Source organism: Trachurus trachurus (assembly GCF_905171665.1).
Source record: "Trachurus trachurus genome assembly, chromosome: 8".
In the NCBI taxonomy this organism is placed as follows: Eukaryota; Metazoa; Chordata; class Actinopteri; order Carangiformes; family Carangidae; genus Trachurus; species Trachurus trachurus.
This window is the reverse complement of record NC_139905.1, coordinates 22,836,982-22,853,074: the sequence shown is the minus strand read 5'-3', so window position 1 is coordinate 22,853,074 and position 16,093 is coordinate 22,836,982. Positions and strand designations below refer to the sequence as shown.

The 16,093-nt window shown below is 43.5% G+C and overlaps 1 protein-coding gene across 2 annotated transcripts; it reads right to left on the bottom strand.

Moving 5' to 3' along the window:
- Positions 1–477: 477 nt before the first annotated feature.
- Positions 478–15,123, bottom strand: smurf1 (SMAD specific E3 ubiquitin protein ligase 1). Of its 2 annotated transcripts, none has more exons than XM_083977331.1 (18): positions 14,859–15,123; positions 9,175–9,213; positions 8,390–8,498; positions 8,050–8,183; positions 7,892–7,957; positions 7,683–7,758; positions 6,025–6,236; positions 5,830–5,914; positions 5,108–5,254; positions 4,451–4,685; positions 3,933–4,036; positions 3,153–3,267; positions 2,857–3,035; positions 2,610–2,747; positions 2,328–2,448; positions 1,922–2,123; positions 920–1,004; positions 478–834 (listed from the first exon to the last, which is right to left on the bottom strand). In XM_083977331.1, exons 1-18 carry the CDS (start codon positions 14,911–14,913, stop codon positions 735–737), a joined length of 2,202 nt encoding a protein of 733 aa, XP_083833457.1. In that variant the 5' UTR covers positions 14,914–15,123; the 3' UTR covers positions 478–734. The 2 variants fall into 2 exon arrangements, with proteins under 2 accessions (XP_083833457.1, XP_083833458.1); XM_083977332.1 differs by having other exon boundaries at positions 920–995.
- Between the last annotated feature and the right edge of the window lie 970 nt (positions 15,124–16,093).

The following is a 16,093-nucleotide window of genomic DNA, read 5'->3' as shown; positions in this document are numbered from 1 at the left end:
GGAAGAGACAAAGAGTTACCAAACAGAGGAGCAGGCTCATTTGATCCTTTTTTTTTCTTTTTCTTTTTTTTAAACAGCGAAACTGGGTGCCATGCCTGACACACACACACACACGCGCACACACATACACGCTCTCAGACAGACACAAACACAATCTCGCACTGCCACTCTGACATGCACACACACATACACACACATTCTGGTACATGACAGTGGTTAAACATGAAGCATGAATACTAGTCAGTCAATCAGCTTGTCAGACAGAAAGACAATCAATCTCCGCCTTGTTCTTCACTCATCTGACTTCAATGTCTCTGTTCGCAGGCTCATATGTGATTGGCTGATTCCCGGAGACTCGAGCACGACTTGTGGTGGTTAGACATTCTGAAGAATGACATCATAGCTTGTTAAAACTGAAGGATAAAAATGCTTCTTCAAAACATCTGAAAAATTTTTAAAATACTTTTCTTTTTTTGCTTTTGTTTTTTGTTTTTTTCCTTCCCCCTCCTGCTGTGCTTCCTCCTTTAACCCCCAACAGTTCGGTGGTGAAGAGGTGGCAAGAGGTGGTGTGTGTTTGTCCATGTGTGTGTGTGTTCTTGTGATGCTTGGCCACGCTGTATACTCCCGTGTATACTTGATATTCTGTTGGGGTGTGTGTATATAAGTAAAATGTCAAAGAGTTGTGTGTAAGCACAAGTGTGACTGTGTGTATGTTGGTTTTGGTTGTGGATTCATCACTCCACAGCGAAGCCGCAGGTCTCCTCCACAGCCGTCAGCAGTTTCTCATAAAGTTTCTCGTAAGACTCGTAGGGAGGGATGTCTATCCTGTTAAAACTGGAGACGGAGAGGAAGAGTTAGTGACTCCACGTGTGTCAACGACAAGACAAGTATTTTTTTTTTAACTTTCATGCAGCCTTACCATGTGTGAGCCTTGGGCAGGTTGTCTGTGTTGGCGTCTATCAAATGGATGGTAAAGAGCCTTGGTCCTGCAGAACCTGTAGAACCTTACACACATACATTCTAGTTATCACTGCTCTACTCCGGTGCACAGAGCATTACATTTCACAACAAATCTTCAGTTCTACGGCAGCAAATTAAACAGTGTCTTCTCAAAACGCCTGGACGATTGCGTGTTCGCAACAGAATTTTAGTACTGTGCTCATGCTGGGTAAGAAAAGAAGCTGCTCAGACGCCTCACAAAACCACCTGTCACAACACTGACATGCCTCTCTGCTGATTTACACAAAAACGCAACACACTATACAAACTCCTATCTGGAACCATCAAAGGAGACTTGTGATATTTTATTAACGTGGAGCCTTTGCCAACACGGTCTAATGTGTTTTTTCTCTACTCTTCCAGAGTGAGTGGAACGATGTAAACATTAAATAAAGATTCATTATCCACATGGACTCAAAGATAATTTACTGGGACTTGGACTGGGCATGAACCACTGATCCTGGACATCTCTAACAGTAATCAATCTCTTCATTGATCCATGGCTGCAACAACTGATCATTAATGAAGTCAATCAAGAATGTTTCTTAAAAGGTGAAATCTTTGATGCTTCTCTATTGTAATGGATAATTTATTTCACTTATATATAATAATACATTATATACATTTATATATATATATACATACACATTTATATAATTAATATATTTTTATATGAAAAATAATTATATATGAATTTACTTCAATCTATGAAACCATGGTTTTGGTTCAAAGAAGGATTGTTCCCCATAAATTTCATCAGGGTCTCTGCTATATTCTCCTTACTCTGCTAATCCATGTGAACGGTCTTGTATAATTATTGCCATGAAGACAGAAATCTGAACGTAATAACCAAAGTTTAAAATCAAATGACTGATGTGTGTCGAGTACATGTGTGTGGTGTCTGAGCCAGTGCATGACCCACCCTGCAGCGCCTTGAACCCCTGTAGCGGGACCCTAGTGGAGCCTGTGACAAACTGCAGCAGACGTCCTCTCCTCTCCTCGCTGAAGGCCTCCACCGCCTGCCAGAACCACCGCACCACGTTGCTTTCACTTGTGCAATGCTTCAGGCGGGTGTTTGTCTTCCAGTCTGCAAGGTCGATCTTCCCCAGTCCACCGATAATCAACTGGACGAGGGGGACAGGGACAGATTCAGCCATGGGAAACACAATAAATAAAGAAAACGAACAAAAGATAACTAGACATTAGCAAGCTGGACACTAGAAAAAAACTGACGGCAATTGCTGACATGCAATACACAGACTGTTAAATTTTCATCTTTCTCTGTTCATTGTGACAACTGCTTTACTGTTTAGAGACAGCACACGTACCTCAAGTTCTTTATGGTCAAAAGGTTTGAGGAGATGCTGGGGGATGAGCTCACTGAATCCCTTCTGTAGAGCCAGAAACTGGGCTTCAATTCCTCGCATAAACCTCCAGTTCACATAAAGTCTGAAAAAACACAAACACAAAAGATGTTGGTCAAATAAATAAATACTGAGATAAAATGTGCATTACAGCTCTTATATCATTTACTCTGTGCATCTGTCCCTGGGCACAGATTGGACAATACCCACAAGAAAGATGGAACTTAATTGTCTCTTTGTTTTTACCTTACGTATTCCTTCTTGTTCTCCTCAGTGACGGGGATATTACGCCCATTAGGTTTGAGTTCATGTTGTAAAAACTTTCCAAAGGCGTTGTGCTCCACGCAGAATGTGTGGTCGAGGACCGAAGTGATGTCGTTCTCTCTGCGTTAAGAGAAATTACAGTATATGACACGCATGTAGAGAAGAATTATTGATAAAAATGTCTCTGCTGTCAGATTGATTTGACAAGTGTGGAGGTGGAAGTGCTCACAATATCCAGACGAGGCTCTTGTGCAACTCGGGGTCGGTGGTCTCCAGGTCGTTGAGCTGGATGGGTTTGCCTAGCAGCTGTTTGTAGAAGGGCAGCGTGAAGCTCCCGTTGATGTAGTGACCATGAAAAACCGCGAGGCCCATCACACGACCCACAAAGTGGAAATATGACAGGTGGTCCTGGAAGAAATAAAAACGCAGAGAGTGACGCAGACAGAAAGAGAGGGTCAGAGAGAATCCTCTACTTAAGTTGAGGCTGTGATGAACTTGAGTGCGCGTTTGTTTGTGTGAACTCACAGGGTTGATGGAGGAGTCTGGGTTGATCTGTAGTGTGTAGATATTGTCCGTGGAGTACTGGAACAGGCCGTAATAGGGGTTCAACATTTCGTGGCACAGCAGGTACAGCCACTCCCTGCAGACAACAACCACATGGTTAACAAATGTTCAAAAGTCACAGTCTAATAAAATAAACTGAAAAAAAAAAAAATCTAGATGACATAGCGCAGTATTTCTATCAACTCAAAAGCTCAGGTACAAAAAGAATCAAGAAGTGGGATCTGTAGTTTCAAGAATATCATATTTGCCAATTATTTCTACAGAATGATGAATCTGGTTAGGTTCACCACCATCACCCGTTTCGAATCATTTAACATTTCCGCTAATGTCAGGCAATAAAAGGTCAAGACGACCAAAGAAAACCTGTTTGTGTTGATACATTCTGAATGCTCAGCTCTACTTGGATAATGTGCAGCTGTTACTGCACTTACAGCCTCAATGCTAGTTCTGGCCATTCAGCCCAGTTCACTTACTGGATGTTAGAGAGATAAAACAAACTGAAACTGCCAAAAATCATTTGAAAAAAACACTGCCAAAGATTTACTCTACATGGTCTACTCTTCAGATACTGAAAATTAAGTAGAGATTATAGTAAAATGTACGTAATAGTATGCTATAGTAAGTAAGTATAGTAAAATGTATTTACATTCCAACTGGGCTTTAAAAACAGGGTCGATGTGTGGATGTTAAACATTATTGCATTATCTGAAACACATGTAGACTTCAGTGACTCTGAATTACCTGGCCACCCCTCCATAGTCCAGACCCTCCTCTCCCCTGAACTTCACCATCAGACGCTTCTTCAGATCTTTGGGCCTCATCTTCATTATCTGCCGATACGACTCCTGCACACACAACACACACACACACACACACACACGTATGTATATCAACGGATTCCCATTACACACGGGAAACAACGAGGGTTCCACAACGCGTCTCTCCCTCTCTCTGTGATGCTCTGCTCCACTGTTTATTAATAGGCACAATCAGTGCGGCCTTTGTTCTCTTCTATGGAGAACAGACACTGAAAGAATGGTTTGTTGTGACTGGTGTAGGAGTCGGAGGAGTGTGGATGTGTCTGTATACATGGAAACTTTCACAGCATCTGCCCCCTCTGCACGCTGGATTCGTACGACCGTCTGATCCTTCTGCATGTTTGTATGACTGAGACGCCATGTGAGAAGACAGGAGCGAGAGAGAGAGGGGGAGATGTTGTCTTTCGTTTCATTCGTCCCCAGCTGCGCAGTTGCACCCACCTCAAAGATCTCCTCTCGGGACACCTCGATGCGACAGTGTCCTGCTTGAGGCTGCTGCAGGGACAGCTCGTGTCGGAGCAGCTTCAACTTATGGACCAAGTCTCTCTCGTAGCGGGCCGCCACATCCCCGTCTCCTCCTCCGCCTCCGCCGCTGCCCACCCCTCCGCCTCCCCCCTCCTCGCCCCCCACATCCATCTGGGGGGCTTGGGAGGATTCCTTCGCTTGAGATTGCTGGCTGGAGACGGGGACAAGCAGAGGAGAAAGTGTAGTGTGGGGTGGGGTGGTGGTGGAAGAGACATCATGACGAGAGGGAAGGAAGTCAGGCGAGATGAGTTGACAAAAAGGAAAGAAAAAAAAAAGAGCAGACTGGATTACACACTGTGCATTTGCCCAGAACAGCTAAATCTGTTGTAAACCCACATTTCTGTAAATCACACGATTCAGCATTATTAACAGAGCTGATGACTGTTAGTAGGTCATGCTCAGATCCAGTCTGAGTTCAGCATTATAGCAGTGACAGATTAGATTAACAGCAGATTAGTTTTAAAACCACTTTTTGTGTCAGAGATGTCCGTCACCTTGGTCTAGACTTTAGTCTGCCATTTGAAAAAACATATATAGCATTTTTCAAGTGTGTGTGTGTGGACATTCTTGTACCTGATGATGGTGTGTAAGCGTGGGTCTGTGAATTGTGTGGTTCGGTTGTTGTGGTCCACGAAGTAGATCCGGCCAGACACGGTGCTTCGGACCTCCCAGCCCACTGGCAGCGGCCCAAGCTCCTCGCAGCTCACACTGGCCAGGTCCCTGCAGCGGTGACAAGGAAGCAGACTGAGACCACTGAGCTTTCAACCAGACTACTTCCAAACACTTCTAATCCTACATACTCTATGTTCTTAGCCCATCACACTGACCAAAAGCCACTATGAGGAGGCCCACGGAAATGACCTTAGAAATTTTCCCTTAATCTGTTGTTGTAATTAGTGCAGAACAAAATAAGGACAACATGGACTCTCAGCCCTTTGCAGTCTGAAGACATGCCAGAGGAGCAGGCTGTTAGTTTGTGTGCGAGGGGACAGCTCGGAGCAGTTTTACTCTTCTTCTGCTAAGTGGTGCATGAAGTGATGCTGACATGAAAGTTAGCACCCATTTTCATTCATTTCTAAATCCACGTCTTGGCTTGAATGTGAAGTTTCCCAGTCATAAAGTCAGAGTAATCCTTAAAATGACACGGCGCTACAAAGATGCAATTGTATATATCTGCTGTATTATCCTCTGTCGCTGCAATGACCTACTTTCTCAGTGGCGTTTATTCAAGGTTCATCTCATTTCAGGTTATGCTTGGAGTAGAGACGTGAGTGAAGTGAGGAGGTTTATCGTACCGCGGTATCCGAGGGTCATGCCAGGTGCTGACGCCCGTCTGTGTGTGAAGGAAGTACACCTGGCCCTGCACTGTTGTTCGCTGCTCTGTTGTTAAAAAAACACAACAAAGAAATGTGTTACACAACTTTACAAATTCGACAGGAGAGATTTGGGTCAAATAAATATATAACAGCGACATTTGGTGTTTGACTGACCGTATCCCTCTGGTAGGTCAGGCGGTTGGTGCCCGTGAGGTCTGTTCTGAGGGGTGTGGCCGTGGCCTCTGGAGTCCTGCCCTCGGATTCGCTGGGTTTGAAGACGGCTCTCCTGACTGGGTGAGTCCAGCCGGCAGTTCCCGCCCCCTGCGGCACCAGTCGTGTCGGAGTAGGGCAGAGGCTCTTCGCTGAAACATCCCTCAAACACGGGCCTAAACACACACACATAGACACAGACGGTGTGAGACGCACACACTCCACTGAGGTCTTATTTTCTCTGCTTCACTGGAATCACATGATAGGCCAACCGCTTTTTATTTGGAAGTCATACAAACAAAAACAAACAAATGATTATGATTAAACTGAGAAAAAACATCCAAAATGAGTCTCAGTACCACTTCACATGGGATCTCAGAGTGACAAAGAAAGACTGTGGCGTCGTCATAAGAATCTAATCAACTTACAGAATGTTCAGACGTCACCTTATCATTATCGTGCAGCTGAGGTTTGTCATATTACATTACATTATTCAGACAGATAAAGCCTCAACCTGAATACATTTATTCCGAAACATAACAAAGTCAAGTGTTTCCAATACAGGAAACGAGGTCACTGATTGAAATTATGTGGTGAACTTCCCAGTCAACAACTGTCAAAGTTTTATGGACAAAAAGTTGGACAATCTTTTGCAAGAACGATGTTCTATCCCTTAGAAAAATATCAAATATTTTGAGATTTACTCAAATTTTAGTCCCTTTGTTTGTAACACTTCATTAAAAGGAAAACTCAGTGCAACATTCCTAAAGACAATCAAAAATGATCATTCTTGGGGCGTCGCGTGGTGTAGTGGTTAGAGCGGGCGCCCCATGTACAGAGGCACAGTCCTCGCTGCGGTCGGCCCCGGTTCGAGTCCCGCGTCGGGCGCCATTTGACATGTCATCCCCCCTCTCTCTGCCTCCCCGTTTCCTGTCTGTCTCAACTGTACTATCTATAAAGGCATAAATGCCCCAAAAAATATACTTAAAAAAAAAAAAAAAAAAAAAAATCATTCTTTAAAGGGATAGCTCATTTTGGCAAATTGTCCCATTGCCATAATCCCTGTAGTCATAGGAGTAGGTTCGCTACCTTTAATTGTCGGTTATGAGACAGGGTTGTTTTCGAGGTAAATTCATTCATTCATTCATTCAAAACTGCTGATGCGCGTTCCCATCAGGGGCAGTTTTTCGGTAAGCAGTCTCTGCCTTTGCCTCGAAAACAACTGTCTCGTAACGTTCCGTTATTATCTCATAGCGTGATGAATGTGCAGGTTACAACTTGTCCACAGAGCATTTTGGAGTTGTTGGATTGTGTATTTGATGAGTTTGATGAGGGAAACCAAGAAATCCCATTAGCCTCTGTAGCGTTGCTCTGAGCTGCTTGCGGCTCTGCTCCGCCGTTCTAAAAATAGCTTGCACCGACAATTAAAGGTAACGAACCTACTCCTAAAACTATAGGTATTGGCAATGGGCCAATTTGCCAAAATGTTGAAATATCCCTTTAAATTTTGCAACTGAACACAATATAACACAATAGCCTTTGAAACGTATCCATACAATTACCAATGTGCTTATATCTAAGTGTTTCTCTAAACTCTCACTACACGCCAGCGACACACTCACCCATCATTTTCCAGAAGTCCTCTGCAGTCCACCACTGGGCCCCCGCTGCCAATGCGGTCTCGTGTCTGCAAACTCACTGGAAACAAGCAGGTGGTAAAGGTCAGTGATGACAGTGTGACAGAGAAGGAGAGGGCAGAATATGAACACAGTGAGAGAAAAATGACACCCAGAGAGAGGGAGAGGGATAAGGTGTCTGTGACCGGCCTTACCTACGATCTGCCCTCGCACTGCGTCGCTGTCCGAGGGGTTGAGCTTACAGAGATCTAAACGCTGGTCTGGAAGGGAAAGGGGAAGAAATGCATCACAACCAAAGTCAACCAATAAAAATCTTCACTTGCTTGTGCTTTTGGTAACAAACTGAACTTACATCCTGTGTCTTTTAGCCGGCTGATAGCATTGGAAAGAAGTCGTATGCAGCCCAGGAAGCCCGCCCCCTGTCGTTTATGGATCTTTTTGTGGTTCCATATACTGATGGTGATGGAGTCTGTCTTTCCAATGTAGCTGAAAGAGAAACATTACTTTCTTAAGTCTTTACTTTAAAAGTAGAACACTGATGCAATAACAGTGCATTTATTACATAAGAACATCTTTAGACATTATTTCTTTGTAGAAAATATGACAAAATATCTGTAACTGTATTTAAATCCATGAGAAAGAAATAAGCAGTACCCAGTAGACTAGCTGTGTGTTTGGTGTAAGAGACTTACAGGTCATAGTGCTGATTCCATTTGGGGTCCAGTGTGCTCTTGACTGTGTCTGTCGAGTGGCATTGACCTGATCCATCCACCACGACTTTGGCAAATGGATCTGGCAGGCCTGCGTGCACATAACTCATATTAACCGTCCACTAAATCAACTCACAAAGACGATAACAATACAAAGCTGCAATAACACTCTGCACAGTTAAGTCCAGATCTCCATTACTGTGGATATTCAGCTGAATTTGATTCCTTTCCTTATCTTTCCGAGGCTGACCTGCAGTGTGCAGTCCTCTGACCCAAAAGCAACACATCCTATTTGCTCGACACTGTTATTAACAGTATCAGGAGCGCACATTGTAATCACAGGATGTGATAGTGGTGGAAGATAGCTGTGGATGACCTTGATTCTGGCAGTATTAGGTGGACCAAGTCCAGAAAAAAAAAAAGAGGCTACACAAACCTGGCGTATTCACAAACTCTGAGAAGATGAACAAACATCTCATTGTGGGCCGATCGCTGCAGTGTGTGCAGGCAGCCAGACTTGTTTATTATGCTGCTATCACAGGTCAACAGTTAACTTCCCTGCTGTGACGGCATGGTGGGAATGCATAGTACGACCACAGAATAGTACAGCAGCAACAGTTAACACTAATGCAAATGAGCTCACAGCTTTGCCTTTGCCGGTGGCAAACAAACAGATCCTTACAGAAACACATCGTCTCATCACACTCGCCAGTCATCACACTGTCAAGATTCACGCACATGAAAATAAGCATAATAGAGGTACTTACGAAAGAAGTCTTTCTTTGCGAGGTTCTTGGCACATAATACTGCAAAACAAAACATCATTATGAACAAAATGCCACATGCACACAATTATGTAAATGATCGCACAGTGTGTAGGCTGCTACAAATGGATGCTGGTGCAGATAAAAACGTCTGAGGAGGAAGACGGTCGGTTAGGATAATATATGAATTCCAGGGGATGGTAATGAGCAGGAAAACTTATGTGACATGCAGACAGAGTGCGCAGTAAAGTATAGGCTGGTGTCAGGAGGACCACTGTACACACACACACACACGCGCGCGCAAGCACAAACACCAAACAGGCTGTCCACAGAGACAGTGGCAGAATGCCTTCTCTGCCACATCATCTTGTACACCCAAACAGCACCAGGGCTCAAACTGACCAAGACCTTGTGAATTTGTGAGTCTGTACTGATAAGTTTAATTCATCATGTGCTTGTTTGATTGCCCAGACGGCCCTTTGTGGTGCCACAACTGGCACATATGACTCAAGGAGAGTTCTGCTGTAACATGAAAACCACAACTTGAACCACAAGAAGCCAATTTTTAGAGACACGCTCATGTCCAGTCCGTCCAAAACACAGTTCTTGATTACAGGGCAACGTGGACATTGAACAAAAACAAGCTGCTTGTTTGTATCATCGGGTTATGTAATGCAGCTCAAAAGTGGCTGCAAAACAAGGTGACATAAAACTACAATAATATTTACACTGCAGGTTCTAATGGCCAAGTCTGTTTGCATTAGAGCCCATTATTGGAAACTTTATGTGGTTGGAGAATCTAAGTAAACATGCACTGAATCAGCTGGTCCAAAAACGGAAACCCTAAAAGGGATTTTAAATCTCCTTAACGCTGATAATTAAGATGAACTTCTTTTTTATTTTTTTTACACCCAGACCCATTCTGACTCTTCTGTTTCTGTTTTGTTGTTCATTGTTTTTAGAGAAATACGTTTGTCCCCGTTTCTGAGATCCTCTCTTTCAAAATAAGAGCAATGGGAGCATATCTGACCAATCAGGTGGAATGTGAAACTATATCATGTCAATCACCTGAATCCAGCTGGGCGTGGGAGACACGGGGGCTTAGAGTGGGGGGAAAATGTCTTTCCATAAATTCCTCAAGGTTCAGTTTCCTCCTGCGTACATTTACATGAGACTCTTGGAAAAACAATCAGAGCTGAAACAACTAGTCAACGTATCTAGTCTAGCTTTCTAACAAACACCCAGCCACATTTTCTGTGTTCGGTGCGACTGTAAATTGAATATCTTTGGATCTCAGACTGCGAGCGAGCTGAATGTGTCACCACGGAGGATTATAATTAACAATTTTCACTAAATAATTACCAGATTAATCAGGAAAGAAATCTGTGGATTAATTAATAAAGGCAATCATTGTTAATTGCAGTCTTAAATACAACCTATGTTCTGAGCAGAGGTGGGGGTGAGACTGGCAGCGTTTCAGAAATGCAGATTCGTGGGGCCATCTTGGCTCCGGGGAACAAAAGCAACCTCATGATCTATTCACGCTGGTGCTAAGTGACTTACTACACCACCTAAACCGTTATCATGGCTTTGGGATCCAATTAAAACCTGGCACAGTTTGGTCTGGCTCAGACAGAAGAAACCTAGGAAGTTAGTGAGTCGGCCGGCGGTTTGGGATGTGGCGACTGTGGTGGCGTAGATGTGTCTGGTGTAGCCTGGTCTATTTCCTGTGATTAAACCATGGAGAATGGCTGCAGGATATCCTTCCCTCTTCCTCATCAAGCCCGTCCATTCCTCCTCCTCCTGACTCACACATTCCTCACTGAGAGCTCATCTTTTCTACACAGACACAATGAAAGAAACACAGCAACAATACAGAGAGAGGAAGAGAGAGGGAGCGAGAATCAAGTCTCTGGTTTTTGCTCTTGCCTTTCCTCCTGCACTAGCAGAAGAGGACTTTCTCTGTCACTGTCACTGCTGTGCTCTCCTCCCCTCTCGCCCTCCAATCTCTTGCCAGAGGAAAGAGACACCCCTAATTTCAGCCCATCGCTCTTTTTTTTCTTGCCTCTTGACCAGCTCTTCTGTGGCAATGAATGTGTGACAGGCCCTTTTCTCTGCATCTCAGGAAATTTCTCATCCTGCCAAGGTCATGGCTGGTAAAGACACACACAGCCACAGCTCAGCTCGTTCTCAATTTCCCCCACTGCTGCTTTCTTTTTTGGCATTTATGTCCCCTCTTTAAAAAAAAAAAAAAAAAAACAGAGAACGGGGGGGAAGAGGCAGTGGGGGGAAGTGTGAGGGGGGGGGGGGGGGGGGGGGTGATTTCTATTCATCCAATCTTTAGGGAACAAGTAGAAACAGTTCAAGGGAGACGCTGAAAAACTGAGCTTCTTCTGTGCCGGGCCAGCAGCTCATCAAGGAATTTGGAGTCGCAGCACGTTTTGTAGCGCAATCAACAATCTCACAAATATTTCAAGACTTTGCAACTTCGCTCTACTCTTGCATCTTAATCACGGAAACACTTCATATTCCTCAGGTAAATGACAAGAGTCATAAAACGGTAGAAGCTCTAGAGCTCATTAAACTTGCTTAAATCACAGATAACGGTCAAGCACTTTGGCCAAACTGTCAAGATGCTGCACACCGAGATTGATAGTACTTTTTCCTCAAATCTAACAAAAAATGATGAAGACTAAAATCCTTACAGAGCAGACAAGACTCTGGAGACAACGCTGTTTTGAAATGCACACACAGATGTACAAGAGAACTAGACTGACTCATGGGAGATTACGGCAATGTCATATCCTGTTTGAGCTTTTTTATTTCTTCACTCTAGTTAGTCCTCATTCTCACACTCGTCTACCCTCTTTCCACCTCTCTCTCTCCCTCTCTCTCCCTCTCCCTCCCTCTCTCGTGAGCAGCACCTGTGCTGTCCTGGCATTGCCTCACGTTGCTGCTTGGACAAGTCGGTGTTCAATCCGACTACCTGGCACCAAAATCCAGGCAGCACGTGCTTCCCATGAGCAAATTAACATTATCCTGCTGAATCACTTTTTTCCCTCTCTATTCATTCAATGGCATTTTTCAAAATAAACCCCAAGCCTGTTCATTTCAAAACAGACACACATCTCCCCCCTGCTTTCTGACCCATTTCTTTCCTGCATTTTGCGTTGTCCTGACGATGTTCCTGCATTCACCATGCCAACGTCAACAAATCAATATGAAAATATTACTAAAAGGACTTTAAACAAACGGTAGCATAATAAATATTCCTAAACAAAGAATCTAGATTATGCTTCCCCCATTCCCCTAAATGGGAAAGCAGCCTTAGACTTTTGGATCCCACGGTATGTGTATATGTAAAAACTTAAAAAGACAACTAATAGAACATAAATAAATAAACAGGACATTTGTTGTCAGTATTTGGATTCAGTACCATCTGCTGAACAAGTTTCAGCATGCGTTTCCCTCTTAAGTCTAATACTGTCCATCCACATCTCGCTAAACCACATTACCTAGGGATAATGTGACACTTTCTTATACCCAAAGCGCTTCTCCTTCAGCTATTTTAAGCTTATCCCCTAAAACTGATGACAGGGACAGAAAGACACAACAATCACCTCTCAGTTGGCTGAAATGCGTCTGTATAAACATAAACGCAATCTCGGAAATGTGAACCAATGTCAAACTTGCCTGGTCTTTGTTTGTGTCCCTGCTACAGACACACACACACACACGGGCCTTTCTGATGTAGGCCAAACAACCGCTCTCTCTGACAGACTAAACAGAGCGCAGGCCAGCGGAGCAGCATTGTGCTCCCATTGGCTCATCACACATTCCTCACCCAATTAGAATTCCACTCATACCTGTGGGGGCGGGACACAGTCAGGGGCAATAACCTCTGTTTGCATCTAAGCTGAAATAATGACTGACTGGACTGCACACACAAACACACACTATTGGACCCATTAAAATCCTGATGGATTAGTTAGTACATTAATACAGTATTTTGTAATTGCACTAATTGATCAAATACGGAAAAAATCCATCAAACATTTCCTGAGCCCATGGTGACGTCCATAAATGTATTATTTTGTCTGGCAAACAATAGAAAAACCTGGAGAGTTGCAGATTAATGATGAAAAAAGAAAAAGAGGATATATTTACTTTTCAGACTTACTCACACAATTGACTGATAATCCAAATCATTGGATTGCTTATAAACCTTTTTTTTTTGCCCCATCACATCACATCACATCACATCACTTTTTTTTTTACCCCTGTGCTTTACTATATGTTTATATATTCCTAGAGGTTGTCCTAGTCTTAAGAGAGCTTGGCTCAGGAGTTTTTGCTGTTGAGAGCCAGTGGAGACAAATGTCATAGTCCCCAATACAGATAAACTTGACGTTTAACCGAATTAAGCAAACAAGTGGAAAAAGTGTGTCAGATTTGTGAATCTATTATTTGTCAGAATTATGCCAGCTCTGCGGCTCTTGACATCCAGTTTCACAAAAAGGGGAACAGAGCAGAAAAATAAGTTGTCAGCACATGGTGGACATTTTTAGTAACTTCAATGGCGTTCAGGACAGCACTTATGCTCACAAGACATCCATCACAATCATACACTGAGAGTGCCCTCCTACCCTGGTCCACACACACCACAGCAAGTCAGCCATCAAGAAAATGCTGGTGTGTTTACTCAAGTTTGAATCAGGAGAAGGACAAGGCGTCTGCCCAGCGGCATAGAGTGGCTATTACCATTTGAATAGAGGCCCCTGGGTGCCCAGTGGGGTCACATTAGCTACAGTAAAAACCATTGTTCCAGCTGTGCATGTGAGTGAGTGAGTGTGAATGTGTGTGTATGAGGGACGGAGAGCGAGCGAGCGAGAGGGAGAGAGAGAGACTCCTGTGTGCCCTTACAGAGGAGAGTCTGACCCAAAAAATGGACAAAAATGTTAGAGTCGAGTACAGTGTACCCAAAGAAGCAAACGTGTCAAGCTTCTCTGGGGAAGGACAAGTTCAGTGAGTCAGACATTTGTCTAGATGCAGCTGACACAGCGGCGAAATGCCAATCAATACTCATGGGTAAACTAGGCTAACATGTCAAATCTACCGACAGATCAATTTCCAGAGAGGCGGTTGTTCGACATTTGCTTTCATCTTTGATACAGCGCTCGTCGCATTCAGGTCAGGCGACGGGTTTGGCTTGTGGTCAGTCCCAAAAAATGGGTGTAACGTTAGCTAGCAAAGCGTTAGCGGTCAACATTAACTACCAGTGTTACTATTAGCTAACGCTAGCTGGCTAAGAGGCAAGTGCTATGAACCGATAAAGTTTCTGAACATGGCTCTCAAGCTGTTGGTGTTTTTCTTATTGACCTGAAAGCAGCTGGCCGGTCGGACGTGTGAGCTGTGAGAGCCACAGGACAGTGGACTCCTTCTCGACTGTCCTTTCGGTAATTTGCTTAGCATCTCGGCTAACAAGCTAGCACTTGTGCTTCTGTATTTGCCACACAACAACCGGATGTTTGGGCAAAAGGCAGACCCGAGAGCCCCAAAGACACTTGGCGGTGTCTTGTTAGCTCTGCTGGTAGCAACACTTCACGATAGTGGCGAGAGGGGTGAAACATTGAAGCTACAGTTAAAACATGCACCGTAAGCGCTTTCTTTCGGTCTCGTTTTTTTACCTGTCAGTCGGATTTTGATGCTGGACCCGTTCCTCCGAGTCCCAGGATTCGACATCACTCCGGGAGAAACGATCACACAAACTTCCCGTTGGAGTCGCCCAAAAACACAGTTTCACCACTTAACGGGGGCGCGAATAACTTCGGTTTAAAATCATACGGTTTGTTTTTGTTTTCCTCACGGGTAAAAATGTATTATTTCATGGCAAAGTCCTGCGCTCCTTCGAAACCGCACAACACAGGAGAACATTTTCGGGCAGGCTCAAGCACGTACTGACGTCATGTTCTTAACGGGTCTAACGTTACGTGCTCGCGTTCGGGAAGCGTGGGCGTGCCCGTGACGGTACTTTTGATGAGGGACTCAAACATTTGGTTTTACTTTTGTTTTAGATTAACTTTAATTGCTTACATCATTTATGGTCATTGATTAGTCGACAAGTTCAGCATTTTTCCAATGTAAGCATCATTTTGAACGTAGATTTCGACCGAGAAATGAAGGTAAGAGAGGAAATCAATGATCAGTGATGCATTTTGTTTCATTTAAATGGAGGCTTAAATTGCACTCACACATAGGCTTCATTTCATCAGGTTTGGGGGACAACAGGAATAATAATTAAAAAAAAAGGAAAACATAACAATAATGACATCCCTATGAAATAAAATGTTCACACCAATGGAACATGCAGAACAACAATGAGCTCAAAACAATAAGACCAATAACTTCTTAGAGAGACTGTCGCCAGCCAAGTCTTAAGAGGTCATACTCCTGGAAGACTTAATCACTTTTATTCATTTTAGTCCCTTTTCCTACATAATCTCCAACAGTCAGTAAATTGTTCATGCTGGTTTCTCATCAATAATCTCTCAGAGCATGTTGTTTTTCTTTGATGCCAATGTTAAACCTCCTACACCAGCACTTTGTATTCAGCTTGACATTTTTAACTAATCAAGTCCAAAGTATCAATAGTAGTTCAGATAAAAATGGATGGATACCCCTGTTATATTCTTCTCATTTGTCCTTATTCAAATAAAGCTGCCTATTTTATTGGTAAATAAAAAATGTAACTACTCTGTAGGCTACGATAGATTTATCTACACCCCAAAGAGTTGGCAGCAATGGGATACAGCAATGCAATTAATGTTATTAATTAATGGTAAATATAGGCTTTAGCTACTAATGTGCTGTTGATATGAATTGTGAGAGACAACTTCCTCCCACAAGCACTTGAAGGCTAGAA

Bases quoted from the DNA above. Each gene is read 5' to 3' on its own strand.
- smurf1 (XM_083977331.1), bottom strand. From the start codon at position 14,913: ATGTCGAATCCTGGGACTCGGAGGAACGGGTCCAGCATCAAAATCCGA. The intron at 4,686-5,107 runs GTACAAGAATGT...CCCCGTCTCCAG, and splicing joins CGCTTACACACCATCATCAG to CCAGCAATCTCAAGCGAAGG. The intron at 2,449-2,609 runs GTAAAAACAAAG...GTGTTTTTTCAG, and splicing joins AACAAGAAGGAATACGTAAG to ACTTTATGTGAACTGGAGGT.